Below are 20,510 nucleotides of genomic sequence, written 5' to 3' on the forward strand. Positions count from 1 at the left end.
TTGATGCATACAATTTTATCTTGACACAGCATTGCAACCTTTTTTATTTTATCTTTATAAAATTCTATTTTTATCTCTTTTGCTACTAATGATTGTACAATTTTTTTTAAGCATGAGTATTATTTAAAGCCACCACAAGATTGAAAAGACATGAGTATTATCAACCGCGTAAATACATTGATCAATAGAGTTATAGAAATCAGAAATAACAGTATGTTTGAGGTAGTTTTATCTTATAAAAAACGGTTTCGTTAAGTGGGCTAAACTTTTTTTCCTTTTTCGTTTCATTTTTGTTAGCTCAGATTTTTTGTTTTTTGTTTTTTTTTTAATTTTTTTTTCCAAATTAAAAATTCTATCCTTATCTCTTTTACTAATCATGATCAATATATTCTATTTCAACTATAAGCACGTACTTTTTTTCTTTTTCGTGTTTTTTTTTCTTTAGTTTTTGTTAACTTAGGGCCTGTTCACATTTACTTAATTTCAGTTCAGTTCAGTTCAGTTCAGCTCCAATCAGTTCAGTTCAGTTTAGTTCAGTTCAGTTCCAATCAGTTCAGTTCAGTTCAGTTCAGTTCAGCTCTTAATTTCTCTCTCACATAAAATATTCATTTCAGCTCAATTCAGTTCAGTTCAGTTCCAATCAGTTCAGTTCAGTTCAGTTCAGTTCAGTTCAGTTCCAATCAGTTCAGTTCAGTTCAGTTCAGCTCAATTCAGTAAATATGAACAGGCCCTTAGTATCAATTTAAAAAAGATTCATTTTAAAGGTAACTGTTAGTTTAAGTTTAGATTTTTTTTCCTAGGAATACTCATTTACCAATTACTAACCTATCAAATTAAACTTATCTAAAACTCACTACTTATAATTTCAAATTCACTAATTATACTTTCAAATTAAAAAAAAAAAAAAATAGCAAAAAAAATAAATAATAACATAATAAGTTAAGTCATCATCAGTCAACTCCACTTTCATTAGCACATCCCACACATACACTATTTCTTAAACCTTAATTCAAAAGGGAAACAAAGTCTATACCATATGTAGATTAATTATTCTTAAAGTTAATCATTTTGACACTTAGTCATCCGATTAATCCACATAGTCATACAATGATACCTAAAAAGTAAGCATGCGTTCCTATTAAAAACTATACTAATAGATAAATTTCGATAATAGGTTGCATTCCCTTTTTTTTTTTTTTAATTATTATAATGAAAATTGAGTTGCGGTTAGAGATGGTTCATTAAATTGTTTATTTTTAATGAAATGAAAATGGATTTGTAGCTGGAGGTGGTTCATTAATTTTTTTTTATTGCTCTATTTTTTTTACAGTACATAAATCACTTTGTTCACTGCTTTTCGCCTTCATTTTAAATTACTACACCCTACAGGTATGTAAACATTACTTTCTTTTACTTTTGGTAGTATGAATGAGCATGTATATATTTATGTAAATTGAGACTTTTATCTGCAATAGAGCGACATGCTATTAATTTGTTGTTACACTGCATCATACACATATATACATAATTTTTATATTAACCTTATAGTTTAAGATTTATGTTAATAGTTTTTATACATTGTTTTATCACTAAGAAAAACCAAATATAAATCTATTTATAATTTTATAGGTGGCAAGATTAGATTTTTTTTCATTTGAAAACCAAATATAAATATAAGTCACCAATTAGACAAATATAAAACATGTCAATTTTACCACAGAAAACTACATTTTCACAACTTCATTATATCAATTGAAGTTCTAATATCGGTTCTAATACATTTACTTCTTGGTTATTGTATAACTAATGATTAGAATGGACATAAGTACAAGTAATTATCAATTCAGAGAGAATTTGCAACACAAACATGCTAGATTAGCTGCTAGGCGAAGGTTACTATTCAAACGCACTGCAAACCATGAAGACCCTATTTTCAAGCGACGCCGTTACTTATTAGAGAAAGAAGCACGATATTTACGATTATTAATGCTGCAATTACGTCGATCTACACATCAATATCACCATGGTAGAGGTAACCACCTTGCCAAGCCACTTAATCATACACATTATTGATATCAACATTGTTAGTTGATAATCATTTGAATAAATCATTTGTATGCAGAATTGACTCATCAATCTGAGTTTGATAGACGTTGGGAGTTTGGACCTAGAACAGTTGTGTGTCCTAATTGCAAGGCCCTTATGTGGATAGAAGAAAGGGTAAAGGGTAGTAGTAAAACACACCCAAGGTTCTATCATTGTTGTCAAAGTGGGCAAGTTAAATTGCCGCTTTTACCTTTGACACCGCCATATTTGATGTCAATTTTGCCATATCAACAATTTCGAAACAATATTAGAGCTTTCAATTCTATGTTAGCTTTCACCTCTATGGGCGGTCGGATTGATAACACAGTTAATGATGGTAGAGGCCCCTATGTCTATCGTATAAGTGGTAGTAATTACCATAGAATTGGAACTTTACTCCCTGAGCCTAGGACTAGACCAAAGTTTGCACAGTTGTACATTTATGACACTGATAACGAAACATCCAACCGACTACAATACATGGGGGGCACAGAGGCTTCTTCCTTAGATCCAAGAATTTTACAAGGACTACAAACGATGCTTGACGATATAAATCCATATGTTGTAGTCTTCAGAAATGCTGGCAGTATGTTGCGCGATCAAGGGGAGCATCAAGATTTGAGAATAAAGCTAATTCGCGCAAGAGAAGGTAGACAATACATCCAACCAACCGCAAGTGAAGTGGCTGCATTGATGGTGGGTGATGGGACTGAAGACATAGGTAATCGAGATATCATATTGCAAAAAGTAGATGGTGGGTTACAAAGGATTGATGAAACTCATCCAAGTTATATGCCTTTACAATACCCACTGCTGTTCCCATATGGTACCGATGGATGGAGAGTTGGGATACCTAAGGCCTCAAGTACAAGTACCAGTCGAACTACTGTGACAATGCGACAATTCTATGCATTTAGGATACATGATAGGGAAGAAGAGGGTGACACCTTGATAGATTCTGGCCGCTTATTGCAACAATTTGATGTTGATGCATACGCTGCAATGGAACAATATCGATTATCATGGATAAGGAGAAATCAAGGCAGGCTTCGCTCTGATTTATACAGTGGACTCCAAGATGCAATCAGGGCTGGAGATGTCAATGCTACTGATGTAGGTCGATTATTCATATTACCATCATCCTTCACACGAAGCCCCCGTAATATGGCCCATCATTACCAAGATGCTACGGCAATTGTTCGCGTTTTGGGTCCGCCTGATTTATTTATAACTTTCACTTGCAATCCAAACTGGCCTGAGATTGTAAATGAGATATCTACACGTGGAAGTCGTCGCACTGAAGATAGACCAGACATTGTAGCACGTGTTTTCAAGATCAAATTGAAACAAATGCTTCGCGATTTGAAGGATAACAAGAAGTTTGGAAAAGTCATTGCTGGTGAGTTGTGTTAATTAATTATACAATCATACTATATTTTTGGACATATCTAATTAATTAACATGGGACATATTTCATGTTTCAGATTTTTATGTCATTGAATTTCAAAAGCGTGGACTTCCACATGCGCATATTCTCATAACATTGGCTCCAGAAGATAAGCCTAAGTGTCCAGAGGATATCGATGTAATTATTTCTGCGGAAATCCCTGACAAGGATACAGATCCTTTGGCATTTGAAACAGTTACCAAGAACATGCTCCATGGACCATGTGGGCCATGTTTAATCGATGGAAAGTGTTCAAAGCATTTTCCGAAGAAATTTTGTGCTGAAACCACGTTTGATGATAATGGCTTTGTGCAGTATAGACGTAGACAATATAGAGAGCCCATCATTGTTAATGGAAGGGAGGTAGATAATCGCTGGGTGGTACCATATAACAGAGATCTATGTGTTAAGTACAATGCACACATAAATGTTGAGCGTGTTGCTGCGAGAAGTGTGGTAAAGTATCTATACAAGTATGTTACTAAAGGTCAAGATCGAGCAACAGTTGTCATTGAAAACAACTCAACCACACGACGTGATCAAGAGGCACGGCAAGGAAATAGAGTGGATGAGATAAAACAATACTTAGATTGTCGATATGTGTCGGCCATTGAAGCATGCTGGAGAATATTTGAGTTTGATTTGCAACATCAATATCCTTCAACGGAACTGCTTCAGTTTCATCTACCTGGTGAACAATTTGTAGTTTTCAATGATAATGATGATCTGCACACAGTCCTTGAACGACCGAGATTGCAACAAACCATGTTAACTATGTGGTTTCAAGCTAACAAGGATTTTCCAGAAGCAAAACAATACACTTACCAAAATTTTCCTATGGGATTCACATGGCATCGTTCTACAAAAAGGTGGGCACAACGGCAAGAAAGACCTTGCATTGGTAGATTGCCTTTTGTTCATCCGAATTCTGGGGAACGATATTACTTACGGATGCTTTTAACTAAGGTTTGTGGAGCGGAATCTTTTGAAGATATCCGAACTGTTGATGGTGTCATCCACCCTACCTTTAGATCTGCGTGTCATGCCTTAGGGTTGCTTGACGACGATAATGAGTGGCATGAAACTCTGTCAGAAGCCTCTAACTGGGCATCGGGTTCACAGTTGAGAAACATGTTTTGCTCCATATTGATGTTTTCAGAAGTAAGTGATCCGAAACAGTTGTGGGAACAACATTGGGGTGAACTTACCGATGACCTCGAGAGAATGATGCAACGTCAAACTAGAAACCCTAACTTACGATTAACTCCCGAAGAGATGCAGAATCAAGGATTGCAAGAGATTGAGCATATACTGAATAAACTTGGAAGGTCATTGGCAGATTTCCCTGACATGCCACAACGTTCTTTGGAGTTAGCACGCAATGCCTTAAATCGGTTGATAAGAGATGAACTTGAGTATGACCCACATGATGAAGCCAACAGATTTGATACCTTAGTTAGAGGGTTAAACACGGATCAATATAGAGTATATGCTGCAATACTGGATGCTCATTCTCGAGATGTAGGTGGCCTATTTTTTGTCTACGGCAGTGGTGGGACTGGAAAGACATACCTGTGGAACACTCTGATTGCGAAATTCAGATCTGAAAGAAAGATCGTGCTCTCTGTGGCTTCATCGGGAATTGCTGCTTTGTTATTTCCTGGGGGTAAAACCGCACATTCGACTTTCAAGATTCCTTTTGATCCTGATCAACATTCCGTTTGTAACTTCAAAAAAGACTCAACCCGTGCTGATTTGATCCGTGAAGCATCATTAATTATATGGGATGAGGCTCCAATGACCCATCGATTAGCATTTGAGGCTGTAGATCGACATTTCAAGGATATTTGTAATGACAATAGAGTTTTCGGAGGTAAATTGGTTGTTCTTGGTGGAGACTTTAGACAGATACTTCCTGTGGTGCCAGATGAAGGACGAGAATCTATTGTTGCAGCTACCTTGCATCGAGCGTCCTTTTGGAGAGACTGCCAAGTTATGTGCCTAAGGATAAACATGTGTTTATGTCGAAGTGATGTTCCCTCTGATACCCTTGAACAAATTCGAGAATTTGCTGATTGGATAATAAAAGTTGGAGAAGGAGTAATAGTAGGAGTGTCCATTACAGAGGAAGGTGAACCAAATTGGATTGAAATACCACAAGATTTTTTGATAACCAATGATGAACATGGTTTGCAAAATCTCATTAACTTTGTCTTCCCCAACTTGCCTTCAAATTACACGGATTGGGAGTACCTCAAGGATCGCGGAATTCTAGCACCAACAAACAATGATGTAGATGAGCTAAATTCGAAAATTTTATCAATGTTACCGGGAAACGTGCAGAGATACTATAGTTCGGACACTTTGGGTCATACAGAAGATGGTAGGATCCTTGATAACATGGAGCCTAGGGAATTATTAAACTCATTAAATTTGTCAGGTCTTCCTAATCATTGCATAGAGTTAAAAGTTGGTGCCCCGGTAATATTGATGCAAAATATGAACCAATCCATAGGGTTGTGCAATGTAACACGCCTTATAATCAAGAAATTGGGCTATAGAGTGATTGAGGCACAGGTGATCACAGGTCCAAGAGCTACAGAATCAGTTCTAATTCCGCGAATTGATTTAACACCCTCCAACAAGAAGATAGATCTCCCTCTTAAAAGAAGGCAATTTCCATTAAAACTAGCCTTTGCCATGACAATAAATAAAAGCCAAGGACAGACGTTGAGCAAAGTTGGCATTTTTCTCCCTAGGCCCGTGTTTAGTCATGGCCAGTTATATGTTGCAATGTCACGAGTTACATCTCCTTCCGGGCTAAAAATCTTAGTACAAAATAAGAAGGATGTTTCTCACAGTTTGACTAAAAATATTGTGTATAAAGAAGTATTAAACAGTGTAAATTAGATATGTATGTAGTTTTGTTATAACATTTACTTAGTAACTATTAGCAATGTTTGTTTTAGTGTTATTTCAGAGCTATGCTTTTTTTAAAAAAAAATATATATGAGCTATTAGATTTTTTTAAAAAAGCTATTAGATTTTTTTGTCATGTTAATGCTACCATTTTACTTTATTAAAGATTTATTTCATTATCTATACTATTTGTTTTACCTTTATACATGTGCGAGGTTGGATCAGTACTGATTATTATATGAGAGTGAATTATTTTTTATGCCCAGGCCACTTCAATAATGTTAAAAAGCAGGAAATGAACATGAGATACACACCATGTCATTGTATTACCCTTACGACATTGAATGTGAATATGAGAGTGCGTTTATTATGGATGGTCACTGAACAAAGTACAGCTAGAGGTACAAATTATGTCCATCGTTCATGGAGTATGGTATTCATCGACTCAGAGGTTTTGAACTATATTTTTACTTAGTACTTACTTTTTTTTTCGATTTATTCATTTATTTCACACTCATGTTTCTCATTTTCAATTTCTAGGGGGACGAAGTTCAAATCACATTATTTAATGCTGACATTGATAAATATAAAGAGATCTTGAAACAAGGAAAGGTTTATTCAATTGCTCAGCTAGAGCTTATGCCTCTAGATACATCTTACAAATATGCCAATAACCAAATAAGGTTGAAATTTGGCAACAAGACCATGATAACAGAAATTCTTGATGATTGTGATGATATCCCAAGGTACAATTTCAGGTTTATTGAATTTTGCAACATTCCACAATACCTTCACATGCGCAATTCTCCTCTCATCGGTATGTGTCTTTCAGTATTTAAAATAAATAGTATGAATATTTATTGCATTTTTTAACATTAATTATTGAGTTTTAATGGTCATATCCGATCTTTTTTTTTTGTGATGATGAATGTACACAGATGTTATTGGATTGGTTATATATGTGTCTGAATCATATAGAGTCTCGGGTGGGAGACAACAATTTAAAAGAGATGTGTTACTCTGCAACACAAAGTAAGAGCATATTACAAAAGTTACAATATGTTTATGTAATTATAATAACTTATGCAATGTTAAGTTTTATTTTTCTTTTTTATTAAAAAAAAAAAATTCTAATGACATATTTTGATTTACAGCATGGAAACAATGAGGCTAACTTTATGGGAAGGGTTTGCTCATGAGCAAGGTCGTTTCTTATTCTATGAGCTTAATCAGGATCATGTGTTGGGTGCATCCATGGTATCAGTTGGCTCCTATTATGGTAAAATAAGTTTTTTAAAATTAGCTAACCATAGAAAGACTATGGTGTCATTTTTATTATTATAATTGCTTTGAATACTTTTACTAACCTTCTAATAGGTGCATGTCTTTCGACTGTTGGACGTACCAGACTATTTATTGATCCTGATATCAATGAAACTGATGATCTACATGGCTGGTAAGCCTAAAAACATTATAATATACAATGTAAGTTTATGTTGCATACTGATGTAATTATATAACTCATATAGGTATGCGGATGATGGATATGTCCAAAAACATATCAGCTGGAGTCAGTTATTAGCCAATAGTATCTCTGAAATGGAAATGGTGTTTAATGCAAAAAGGATCAAGTTAAATCAGTTTTCAGCTGCTCATAATGTATGTATATCAACAATTATTGATTTCATTCTCTTATACATGAGCTATTTAATATTTGATGTGTGTTTTCAGGTAAAATACTTTCGAGTACTAGCAAAGGTGTTATCTATTGATTCTTCTATGCCTATTTGGTATGAATCATGTGCTCGACACTCAAGGAGAGCTGATATGTGCGTGGAGTGTGACCCCTCTTTTAGTAGGCCAAGGTATTTTCATTTTTTTTTTTAAAAAAATATAAATATAACCTGCTTTACATATCACTATACCTAATTATATCATATCAATAATAACAGATATAGAATCAGTGTAAAAATTGGTGACGCTACAAATACATTGTCTGTTACACTCTTTGGCCAATATGCTGAGATGATTATCGGTTGTCCAATATCAAGTATTCAAACGATGACAGATAATGTAAGTATATCCTTTAATCATATATATTAAAGAATTACTCACCCGCATAATGGCTACATTTGTTATTTATGGACAGGAATTTGGAGACTACTTTCTAGAGGAGTATCTGAGTGAACGATTGATGAATACATACACCTTCATACTACATGTTCCCGAGATAGGAAATGATGATATCATAGTTGCGTCTGTTTTACAAGTAAGATGGGAGGAAGAATTCTATTACCTGAAACGAGAGATGCGTGGACAATCAAATTGAAGACTTAGATTCATTTAGCATAATATTTCAAGACTTTAATTTTTTTTTATATATGAATTCATTACTTGGTTCTTTTTCAATTTGTAATCAATTTTTTTTTTCATTTTTTTGGTTTTTGTTGTTATTGTTTTTGGTTTTATTAAATACCGTTTGCATCTATATATTTTGTATTTTTTTAATCCTATCCTTAATTATATCCCGTGCATTAGCACGGGCACATTCTAGTATATGCGTAATCGAGAAGACAACCCTAGTTTATAATTAATAATCTCCATACCGTGTGTGTATTGTTTTTTAAAAAAATTGTCAAATTAACTCAAACAACCACCCTAATTAAGAGATTTAAGTCTAGTTCACGATTATCACGCGTGAAAAATCATTAGAGTCTTCTTTAATTTCAAGTTTTTTTTTTCTTATTTAAGAAAACCGCATCACCTTGTACTTGTACATGATCCTCATTGTACACCAAACATATACACGTGCATATGTAAAAGAACATGACATTATGATAAAAGAACCTAACAAATGACCAAAGACTCCCAATGGTTGCCCAAAATAACTTTGGTTATGATTTTGCAAGTTCTCATTTCTTTCCAATAGTATTTTGCCACTTATCAATTATTATACTCATGACCAAAGCTTTGTCTTGATCATTCCAATGACCGAGTCATCACCATATCGCCTCCCTTATTTTCTTTCTTCCAATTTTTTAATACCAAAAGTTCTTTCTCTCTCCTCATGACTAGGTCATTGGTCATCCAATGGCCTCCCTCTAAGAGTATACCCAATGGATGACCCAAAATATTTGGTCATGGATTATTATATAATTTCTTTCTCTTTCCACTCATCCATGACCAAGTCACATGACCAACCATGACCAAAGACTCCCAATGGTTGCCCAAAATTACTTTGGTCATGATTTTCTCTCTCCTACTTTTACCATACCCCACCATATATTCTCTCTCTTCTATCCCACCATATAATTTAAAATTGTTGTTAAAAACATAATAATTCCTATAATTGTTGCACATAATTAAAATTTAAAATGCTTAATGATAAATATAATTATACACTAATTGTAATCAATGATGTATTATTGAAGCGCAAATGTAAAATACATGGACACTTAATTTAAAACCTCGTTAAGTAATAATAATACACGATAGTACGATAACACATGCATGATTAGAACACATTATTTAGCATTAGCTAAAACATACACTAAACATAATTACTTAAAGAAAATACTCTTAAAGGTCCAATAATACATCAATTACTACCTATTATACGACTCCCCATATCTAAGCCATAAATGTTCCACTAAATCTGACTTCAAGGCTCTATGCGTAACTTCATCACGAACTCGAGCTTTATTAGCCATGTAAGTGTCCAAATTAGCTGGTCGGTTACTACTGTTGCTAAATTGAAACGGTCCTTCAGAATTTCTTCTACTTGAAGACGGGGGTTCAGATTGCTCATATTCATTTGGATCATCATACCTTGGATCATAATCTCTTGCGTATGTATCTCGCTCATCCTCGACGATCATGTTGTGTAAGATGATGCAAGCTATCATAATTTTTCCAAGCATTGATACATCACGAGCCAGAGCAGGATGCCGAACTATGGCAAAACGAGCTTGTAGTACTCCAAATGCACGTTCGACATCCTTTCGCTAACCTTCTTGCTTTTTGGCGAAAAGACCCTCTTTTTCATTTTGGGGGGGGGGTATATTGTGGGAATGAATGCCGCCCATGTAGGATATATACCATCAGTGAGATAATATCTCATATTTTATTTGTGGCCATTAACGACATAGTTAACCGAAGGTGCACGACCTTCGAATATATCATTAAATAATGGAGACCTGTCAAGAACATTTATATCATTACACCTACCTGGCGTCCCGAAAAAAGCATGCTAGATCCAAAGGTCTTGTGATGCCACAGCTTCTAAAATCAAAGTGGGCTTATTAGCTTTCCCGGAAAACATGCCCTTCAATCTTAAAGGACAATTCTTCCATCGCCAATGCATACAATCAATGGATCCCATCTTGCCTTTGTTGAAAGAATTGATGACGTTCTTCTAAAGTATGCACAATACGGAGAAAGACGTGCTTTCTCATGCGGAATCTCCGACGGAACAAGTTTGGAGGGAACACTGGAGGATCAGCAAAATAGTCATTCCATAAACGGTTGTGTCCGTCTTCACGATCCCTTTCGACCAGCGTCCTTGGTGCCCTTGGAACTTGATTAACCATTTGAAAGAATTCAACTGGATTGGTAATTATGAATTCATCTATCATTCGATCAACAAGACGATTTGCTCGCCTCCGTCTCTCATAACGTCGGTTGTAGTCATCATCGGAATTTTGATTTGTGTTGGCAGATGAATTGGAAGAGTTAGAAGATGAGTTGGACGAATTAGAACTCTCAGACATTTTCAAAGCTAAGGAAGCTACTTTGATGAGAGAGCTAATAGATTATAGGTTGAGTGAAACCAAATTAAAACATATAGCAATATATAGAACAATGTACGAACTTTAATAATATAATAGTGTGTTGTTATAATTCTATCATTCACCATAAAAAATAATGTATTGAAAAGCTTCAATGTGATTTCTTATCAATAGGTTGTGTGGTCATTTTTATGTCTTATCAAAATCAGTAATTGCTTCACTTTTTCAGAAGAGTAAGTCTTTGGTTTTTCCAGTGAGCAATCACATCAAATTAAACACCTACATTTATCAGAAAAATACAAATATGTAAGGTCATGTACGCGCCACTACAAGAAAAACACCTTTCCGTGGTGATTATTTCGTAGTGATTTTAGATTCGCTACGATATGTAACTGATGTTTGGGAAACAATAAAGGATATCGTATCACATAATAATCGCCACATTAACCCCAATAAAATCAGTACAAAAAAACCAAATTTCAATAGTCCCACTTTATTCTCTAGTTATTACTCAGAATGGATATTGTATCAATTGACAATCGCTACATTAAACCCAAGAATCGACACTAAAAATCTTATAAGAGATTTTTTTTCCTTTAAAAATTTCACCAAATTTTTTTTGGTTTCCCGGACTTTACCACAGAACTCCCGCCCACTAAAAATTATTTTTGCGTGAAAATTTATTTGGGTTTTTTTAGTATTAGGTTTTACTAAGTTTGATTCACATTTCACCAGTTAAGCAAAACTAAACCTCTATTCCTTTTAAAAACCCCCAATTCTTCTACATGCAATCTAATTCTCGATCAATTTACCTCTTGGATCTTCAAATTCGAGAAGCGATTAAGGTAAAAGATTGAATTTGATACTTGAATTATCAACTTTTTTTATTATTTTAATTCGTGAATTCATGATATAAGATAATTGCATGCTGCTACCTCAATTCTTCTCTCTGTAAATTGATTTTCGATCAATTCATTGCTTGAATGTATAATTTTGGTAAGAATTCAAGTAATTAATTGTCCCTTAATTTTTCAGAGTATAGAAATTTGATATTTTTACAGAATTAACCATAAAAGAAATACGCTAATCACACAAATTTGCAACTGGTCTTAAAATTGAAACTACTTACATTTGTCACATTGAAATTTAAGAACTTTGTATATTAAAGTTTATGATATTTCATGATTTTTTTTATATTTGATTACAAATAGAAGTTTGTAGTGGTTGTTATTAAGTAGATTTATGCGGTTCATTCCACTAATGGACTATACATGTTCTTGATTTTCGATTGTCAGATTCTTTTGGCTTAATTGTTGGAAGCTCTAAAGTTTATCGTTGCGGCAAATTTTTTTTTTTGTAAGTTGCGCTTAACTCTAAAGTTCAATTAATTATATGTTGTTGTTTTGTATGAAGTTATTGAAAATTTTGTAAGTGTTGATTATATTTCATTACTTTGTTTGGTAGTGGTTGTTATTTGTTTAATTTGCTTTATGTTATATGGTTCATATTATAAAACTTAATAGCTTGCTAGTAGACAATGAAAATTTTTTAAACTGTAGAAGATTTAAGCTTTCAAATTATGTGAAAGAACATTCATATCAGTAGTTAACCTTCTCAAGGTGTATATGACTAATTCAATTATATAACTATAATCAAGACAAGAGCTAAAAAATAATAATAGTAGTTGATACGAAGTAAAAAAAAAAAAAAAAGCTTTGCTCATTGTGTTAAACTTTTAACGGCATATAATTTTTGGTAATTTGATTACTTAAAATAAATTAAGATGTAAGTGGGGTAGTTATAGTATTAAGATTTTGTAAAAGAAAAGTAGTGAGGCTAATATTTTAATACAAAGTAATAAATATGGTAAGAAAGAAAAAATAAGAAAAGTAGTAGTGGGTTTGGGTGGGAACTATGAGAGGAGAGATTGAAATGTAACTTTTTGCCCAAAAAAATCAAAGTGTAATGCTTTAAAAAAAAAACAGGCGCATCTTCTTAGTGTAGCACATTAAAAAACACGGAGGGAGTACATTTTTAGGATATAATTCTTCAATTCTAACGAGTGCAAGTACTACTTACAACTTAATATAACAAAGATATTAGAGGAAGCAACTTTTATCTTCTTTTTTTGTATTTGTTTGATTCTTAAATGCCTTTTCTCTTATATGATTGACTCATATATGACTTTAAATAATAAAATGATCATGTTCTATGGAATAATTGGTTGTTTAAAGATATGCACATAAGGTGTTGGTTAGAATTTTATATATGCTGATTATGACTACATAATATACATATGAAATTTTAATTTTAATAATTCTCATAGAATCACATTATATTTTTCAATAACAGTGATTTATTATGGATAATCGCAAGCGTAAAAGCTGGGCTGATTATGACATTGGAAGTGTGGAATATAAAGATGGCTTAACTAAATTTGTAAAACTACCATTTGAAAGTGCTTGTGATGTTACAATTGCGTGTCCTTGTAGCAAATGCGTACGTTACCATAGGCATAGTGAAGAAGAAGTTTACGATCATTTAGTAATAAATGGACCCATGCGTGATTTTGAGAAATGGTATACTAATAATGAATTAGGTTCAACATCTACATTATTAGGGGATGGCCAAGTTTTACAGGAAAAAAATGTTGCTGATGATCTCACACATATGTTAGGAGATGCCTTTGGATTTCATGATGAAATTGTCAATGATGCTTCTAATTTAGATGGTCAAGTTGATTCAGATATAGATAATCAACAAACCAATGATGAGCATATGAATAGCAATGTTGATATGTTCAACAAGTTATTACAAGATGCTACTATGCAATTATACCCTGGGTGTAGTGAGTACTCTAGGTTGTCCTTTATTTTACATCTTTATCATATCAAAACTTCATTTGGATGGTCTGACAATTCATTTAATGAAATATTGAAACTTTTAAAAAGGGCTCTGCCAGAAGAGGAAAAATTGCCTGAATCTCTATATGAGACTAGGAAAATTGTTGATGAGATCAGTCTTAGTTGTGAGAAAATTGATGCATGCCCAAATGATTGTATGCTTTTTTGGAAAGATAAGGCTACGGATGATACATGTAGTGTATGTGGGGAATCACGATGGAAACCTTTTGTTGAAAGTTCTAGTAAGGCTTCATCTAGATCGAAAACAAAGAAAGAAAAAAAAATTCCGATTAAGGTTTTAAGATATTTTCCTTTAACACCAAGGCTCCAAAGATTATACATGTCATCTAAAACTGCCGAAGAAATGATATGGCATGACAAAGATCGCAAAAAAGAAGAGGGTGTTTTAAGGCATCCTGCTGATAGTGAAGCTTGGAAGAAGTTTGACTCTATATATCCTGAGTACTCATCAGAACCTCGAAATGTCAGATTAGGATTGGCAACTGATGGTTTTAATCCATTTGGTGAAAAGAGAAGCACTCATAGTACATGGCCAGTAATTTTAATGGCATATAACTTGCCACCATGGTTGTGCATGAAGAAGCCATTTCTTATGCTTTCACTCCTAATACCTGGCCCTAAAGCTCCAGGGAATAATATTGACATTTACTTGCAGCCTCTTATAGATGAGTTAAAAATGCTATGGGAGGTAGGGGTGCCCACATATGATGCTTATAACAAGGAAACTTTTCAAATGCATGCTTCCCTTCTTTGGACGATTAATGATTTTCCTGCTTATGGCAACTTATCTGGTTGGTGTGTATATGGTAAAAATGCGTGTCCTTGTTGTAATGAGCATACGTGGTCTAAGAGATACAAAAATAGTGGAAAGTGTTGTTATTTAGGCACTCGAATGCATCTTGATTTAGATCATAAGTATCGAGATGATGAAAAATCTTTTGACAATACCAAAGAACATAGACAAGCTCCTAGTCCACCATCTGGATATGATGTGCTAGAACAATTAAAGAATGTTTCTTTTACCCTTGGAAAAACTCATGCAGGCCAAATTGATGGCGTGAAAGAAAAAACATGGAAAAAATTAAGCATTTTCTTTGAACTTCCTTATTGGAAGGATGTCCAATTGCGTCATAATCTTGATGTGATGCACATAGAGAAAAATGTGTGTGACAATATAATTAATACTCTTTTGAATGTTCCAAAAAAATCAAAGGACAACTTGAAAGCTCGTCGTACTTTAAAAGAGATTGGAGTAAGAAAACATTTGTGGCCTGTTGAACGTAGTAAGGGAAAATATTATTTGCCTCCTGCTCCTTATAACTTAAGTAATTCGGCAAAAGATCGTTTCTGTGAGGTTTTGGAGAATGTTAAATTTCCAGATGGTTATGCATCAAACATTTCCCGATGTGTAATGAAGCGAAAGTTAAGTGGCCTTAAAAGCCATGATTGCCATGTGTTGATGCAATTATTTCTTCCTCTTGCTATGCGAGAAAGTGTAACTGAAAAAGTGGCCTCGGTGTTGATTGAACTGTGTGACTTTTTCCGAGCATTATGCTCAAAAACACTCATTGTGCAAGAATTAACCGATCTTAAGTCAAAGGTCGTTATAACACTTTGTAATATGGAGAAAATATTTCCCCCAACATTCTTTACAATAATGGTGCATTTGGTGGTGCATTTAGCTGATGAGGCTATAATTGCCGGTCCAGTCCATTATCGTTGGATGTATCCCATTGAGAGGTAACTAATGCATTTTATCCTTCTATTGTTATTAGTTTTCAATATATTTTTTTAATTTATGTTTTATTTTTACAATCTTTTATCTAAATTTTCTTTTAAATTATATGTAGATACTTATCAACTCTTAGTTCATATGTGAGAAATAAAGCATGTCCTGAAGGTTCAATTGCAAGTGGGTATCTTCTACAAGAATGCTTAACATACTGCTCAAGATACATGGCTGATGTTGATGGAAGAGTAAACCGTTCAACTAGATCTAATGCTTTAGCTAGTGATGAACCTACTGAAGTTTCTGATCTTTTTGCTTCAACTGGGCAACCTTATGGAAAAATTGAAGGATTTATGATGGATGAAAGACAAGAGGTTCAGGCACATAGATATGTGCTTTTTAATTCTGATTGCAAGGAAATTGAAGCTTTAAGATAGTATGAGCCCCTGTTACTCAACCATATTTTTACTTTTCATTCATTAACTTCAAATTTATTGACTTTTTAGAATTATTCAGTGAGCACATAGCCTTTTTGAAGAGAATTCATCGACGAAGTCGCCCAACACAACTTCAGTTAGATCGTATGCATAATGAACAATTTAGTGACTGGTTGAAAATTTTTGTAAGTGTTGATTATTTTTTTTAATAAATAGATTAGCTAGATCACCTAATAAGCATAGTTTAATGATTTTATTTTTTAATTTATTTATTAGGTGAATGATCCTTGCAATAAAAGTGATGATAGAATCTCAGATGATGTTAAAGCACTTGCAACTGGTCCAATGCATGTTGCCAAAAGATTCCATGCCTTTGATACAAATAATGGTTACAGATTTCATACTAAGGATTATGAAAGGAATAAGAAGACACAAAATAGCGGTGTCATGGTCGTAGCAAAAACACAAAGTTATGCTAGCACTAGAGACACACGTCCTATTGTGGGAGAAGTGACATACTATGGGGTTCTTGATGATATAATCGAGCTAAATTATTATAATAAGTTTAAGATTGTATTATTTAAGTGTGATTGGGCGGATATAAATCATGCAAGTGGGATAAAGATAGACAAGTTAAAATTTACTTTAGTTAATTTGAGTCGCTCGATGTATTCTGGAAATCGTTTGACTGATGAGCCTTTTGTGTTTTCTTCTCAAGTGCATCAAGTTATATATGTTCAAGATAGAACTGCACGGGATTGGTATATTCCTATACCAATAAAGCCAAGAGATACTTTTGATATGGGTGATGAAGACTCTGAGCCAAATCACTTAATGGAGTTTAATGAAACTCAAACATCAAGTTGTGTGCATGATCAGCAAAATGTTAAGATTGATATTGATGACTTAACTTGGATGTCAAGTGATGTACAAGGCTTGAATGTTGTCGAGAAACTTAGTACAGTATAAGTATGATTTTTAAAAAAAATTTACTGGTTTTGTATACCTGGGAATTATATTCTAGTTAAGTGATGTTTTTTTTTAAATATGTTATTTATTTGTTTTATAGTGTCATTTTTATATCTTTTAAGTTTTTAACTCATATAATTACCATTGATTTTTACATATATTTTTTATTTAATACTTGGGTGTGATATCTTTAATCAATATGTTTTTATCTTAATATTTCAATTGTCTTTAAGAGCATTTTCAGATCTAGATGGTAAAAAGAAGACGTTTGAACAAGATCAGAGTATCTGTGGAGAATCCTTCCACTTCAACAGAAATGGCTGAAACTCAACATGCAGATATGGATGCATCGCATACTGTCCAACAAATAATGTCTAGAGAAGAAACAACCATAGAAAATGAGATGGATCCATCAATGCAAGATGATCAGGATAGTGAAGAAAATTCTGGTATGCATTTGATCTAGTAATTGCCTTTTACCACATTTCCAGTAAAAAACATGAAACAAAGAAAAGTATTAATTTGGTGGACGATAATGTGTGATTGTGAAGGAGTATTATAGACTTGTATCTAAGTAATTGACTTAAACTAGTTGTTCAATAAAAAATAAAATAAGCTTTTTTGCCATTTTTTATTTATTGTCTACTATTATGTACTTGTGAATTTTTTTATCCAGTGACTCGTAGAGGTCCAACTATTCTTGCTGACATCTGGAACCAATCCCCGGAAGAAAAGTGGGTTGTCAAATTCAATCGTTATGGACAACCTATTGGTGAAGAAAGTACTCTTTTATCTAGTTTTATAGGCACCATAGGAAGAAATCCAGAGCTAGCACCACAAGGACATCCTGATTGGAGACTGGTTCCAAAGGAATACAAAGATAAGTGCATGGATGAGATAAGGGTAATATTTAGAATTACCTTATTCATTTCTCTTATCTTCTTCTCTTTTTTTTGGTGCAATATTAAATTTTGCTTAATATTGTTATTTTGTTAATTTACAGGCACGCTTTACATTTCCACGTATTGGGGAACCTTTCATTCTAAAGACTATAGGAGAAAGAGTGAAAGATTTTAGAGGAGAATTAAAGGCTGAGTATTATGAGCCAAACAAGCATAATAGGAACCTACTAGTAGAAAACAAGCCTGGTCGTGTACCTATCGAGCAATGGCTGAAATTAATTACATATTGGGAACAAGATAAGACTAAGGTATGCTTTTCCTATTTAACTTTATGTCCCTTTAGTGTTGGTTTGGAGTAATTTTTTTATTTTTATCTTATTTTGTTGTGATATTGGGAAATATTGTACTGGTTGTTTGTTGGATATATAAAATGCAGGACTGCTATCAGGTTTAATAAATTTAGTTTACCCATTTTATGTGGAGATGCTGTCAAAATTTTTGAAAAATCATTCGGCATGTTAATTAATTTAAAACATAGTCCACTATGTTATATTATGCTATTTTTTTAAGGCTATATTATTGTTACTTGTGAGCTATATAGTAAACTTTACTAATATTCTTACTTGTGAATATGTGTTTTTGATATTCATTAGAGGCGTGCAACTATGAATAAGAACAACCAATTGAAACAAAAAATGCCTCATTGTTCTGGAAGGAAGAGTTTTGCTCGCAGAAGAGCAGAAAAGGTTTTATAATGAGTTTTTTTAATTTCTTTTTACTTTTGCTTTTACTTAGAAAATTATCTCATTATAGAATTTTGTTACTGATTTCAGACTATTAATGGTGTGGAGCCTTCTCGAGCACAAATTTATATTGATACTCATAAGGATAGAAAGACAAAGGATAAAAAAAAGATAGATGAAGAATCAGCTAAAGCTGTTGTAAGTGAACCATTCAAAACACTCCTACTTACAATATTTTTTTTACATACTATTGCAAAACTGTAAAAGATTCAATAATGTAGGAGTTGATGAAAGAAAAACTAGCTGAAATTCCTGGTGGTGTTGAACAATCTGAAGGAAGAATTGCATGGTCGGGTGATATATATGATCAAGTTATTAATAAGCCAGAAAAGTATGGCAAACTGCGTGGAGTTGGTTTTGGAGTTAGTTCGTCTATTATAAGAGATAACTCATCAACTAGCCAATTACGTTTGATTTCTTCAAATAGTTGTGACAATGTGCAATTTGAGAATTTAATTGAGGCGAGAATTAAGGTGATACAAGAAAAACATCAAAAAGAATTGAAAGAAATGCATGAGAAGGCAAAGGAAGACATGAAACAGATGCATGAGAGACAAGAATATTTAGAGGATAATCTCTCTAAGTTAGTTGAATTTCTAACAAATACTCTGCCAAAAAAACCATCATCTCAAGAGGGAGCCAATGTAGATGAATTGGTAAGTTATTTAATCTATCTTACTAATCAAAGCTACTTTGTTGGATTGCTTGCCTTTGACCTTGATTAATAATTAGTGTTTACTTAATAAGTTAGAGTTGTACCTTTCATGTTTCAAGTTGTCTCTAAATATTGATAAAAGTAAGTTATCTATTTAAAGATGTTTGAAAATTTGACAAATCACAATGGCTTGATGATATAGGATGATGACGATTTTACCGGCTAGTCATGACAACTTGATCGGCAAATGCTTTTGTTGGCATCAGGTAACAAATATTTTATAATAAGTTAAAGTGCATATTCCATCTCTCTTAAGTTGTATCAATAAACTTATTTTTGCCTCTTTTATATGCAGATGATTATAAATTGGATATGATGAAGTTCGGCTCTCTTTAGGGAATTTTTACATTATCTACACTATTATATACTAAGTAGTTGTTACATTTTTCTTGTTAGTGTATTTGTTTTCATCTACTGACTGTAATTATTTTTTTCTTTGCACTATTTGAAGTGATATTTGTTAATACTTTGGAATCATGATCTATAATATTTATTTTATGTAATAATAATTTTGAGTGTGGAAACTTATAATATGAATTTTAATATGAATTTTATGACTTCTATAATATTGATTACAAATACTTGTTACAGATAGCAGTTCCGCTTTCTCAGTCCGAGAAGACTAATAATGTCAATCCTTCACACTATAATAAGTACTATTAGTATCGATTCTAGTCGCTACAATAAAAACTAAATAGTGTCGATTGCTTTTGACACTATAATTAAGCACTAGTGTTGATTGTAAGTGCCACCAAAATTACCAAATGTATCGATTCATTCGCCACAATAGATA

At 33.2% G+C, this 20,510-nt stretch overlaps 3 protein-coding genes across 6 annotated transcripts; all 3 read left to right on the top strand.

The window, feature by feature from the left end:
• Nucleotides 1-1,815: 1,815 nt before the first annotated feature.
• Nucleotides 1,816-8,780, top strand: LOC145588536 (uncharacterized). The gene is made up of 11 exons (XM_081645179.1): nt 1,816-2,032; nt 2,123-3,484; nt 3,570-6,392; nt 6,718-6,902; nt 6,992-7,197; nt 7,606-7,730; nt 7,829-7,907; nt 7,981-8,110; nt 8,183-8,316; nt 8,404-8,524; nt 8,601-8,780. Exons 1-11 carry the CDS (start codon nt 1,816-1,818, stop codon nt 8,778-8,780), a joined length of 5,562 nt encoding a protein of 1,853 aa, XP_081501305.1.
• Nucleotides 8,781-11,823: 3,043 nt separating this feature from the next.
• Nucleotides 11,824-20,185, top strand: LOC145587456 (uncharacterized). Of its 4 annotated transcripts, XM_081644192.1 has the most exons (12): nt 11,824-12,083; nt 12,534-12,594; nt 16,013-16,327; nt 16,408-16,513; nt 16,605-17,746; nt 17,974-18,200; nt 18,301-18,507; nt 18,853-18,945; nt 19,033-19,140; nt 19,224-19,658; nt 19,860-19,923; nt 20,013-20,185. In XM_081644192.1, the coding sequence occupies exons 5-11, from the start codon at nt 17,548-17,550 to the stop codon at nt 19,881-19,883; spliced, it is 1,293 nt and encodes a 430-aa protein (XP_081500318.1). In that variant the 5' UTR covers nt 11,824-12,083; nt 12,534-12,594; nt 16,013-16,327; nt 16,408-16,513; nt 16,605-17,547; the 3' UTR covers nt 19,884-19,923; nt 20,013-20,185. The 4 variants fall into 4 exon arrangements, with proteins under 4 accessions (XP_081500318.1, XP_081500319.1, XP_081500320.1 ...); XM_081644193.1 differs by having other exon boundaries at nt 16,408-17,746; XM_081644194.1 differs by lacking the exons at nt 16,013-16,327; nt 16,408-16,513 and having other exon boundaries at nt 17,531-17,746.
• Nucleotides 13,600-17,297, top strand: LOC145588538 (uncharacterized). Its single transcript, XM_081645180.1, has 4 exons — nt 13,600-15,902; nt 16,013-16,327; nt 16,408-16,513; nt 16,605-17,297. Exons 1-4 carry the CDS (start codon nt 13,600-13,602, stop codon nt 17,295-17,297), a joined length of 3,417 nt encoding a protein of 1,138 aa, XP_081501306.1.
• Nucleotides 20,186-20,510: the final 325 nt, after the last annotated feature.

The sequence above is a fragment of the Chenopodium album genome, chromosome 17 (assembly GCF_948465745.1).
Source record: "Chenopodium album chromosome 17, dcCheAlbu1.1, whole genome shotgun sequence".
NCBI classification, from domain to species: domain Eukaryota; kingdom Viridiplantae; phylum Streptophyta; class Magnoliopsida; order Caryophyllales; family Amaranthaceae; genus Chenopodium; species Chenopodium album.

Bases quoted from the DNA above. Each gene is read 5' to 3' on its own strand.
- LOC145588536 (XM_081645179.1), top strand. From the start codon at position 1,816: ATGGACATAAGTACAAGTAATTATCAATTCAGAGAGAATTTGCAACAC. The intron at 7,908-7,980 runs GTAAGCCTAAAA...TAACTCATATAG, and splicing joins ACTGATGATCTACATGGCTG to GTATGCGGATGATGGATATG. The intron at 8,317-8,403 runs GTATTTTCATTT...CAATAATAACAG, and splicing joins CCCTCTTTTAGTAGGCCAAG to ATATAGAATCAGTGTAAAAA.
- LOC145588538 (XM_081645180.1), top strand. From the start codon at position 13,600: ATGGATAATCGCAAGCGTAAAAGCTGGGCTGATTATGACATTGGAAGT. The intron at 16,328-16,407 runs GTATGAGCCCCT...AGAATTATTCAG, and splicing joins GAAATTGAAGCTTTAAGATA to TGAGCACATAGCCTTTTTGA. The intron at 16,514-16,604 runs GTAAGTGTTGAT...TTTATTTATTAG, and splicing joins GTGACTGGTTGAAAATTTTT to GTGAATGATCCTTGCAATAA.
- LOC145587456 (XM_081644193.1), top strand. From the start codon at position 17,548: ATGGTAAAAAGAAGACGTTTGAACAAGATCAGAGTATCTGTGGAGAAT. The intron at 18,946-19,032 runs GTTTTATAATGA...TACTGATTTCAG, and splicing joins CTCGCAGAAGAGCAGAAAAG to ACTATTAATGGTGTGGAGCC. The intron at 19,659-19,859 runs GTAAGTTATTTA...TTGATGATATAG, and splicing joins GAGCCAATGTAGATGAATTG to GATGATGACGATTTTACCGG.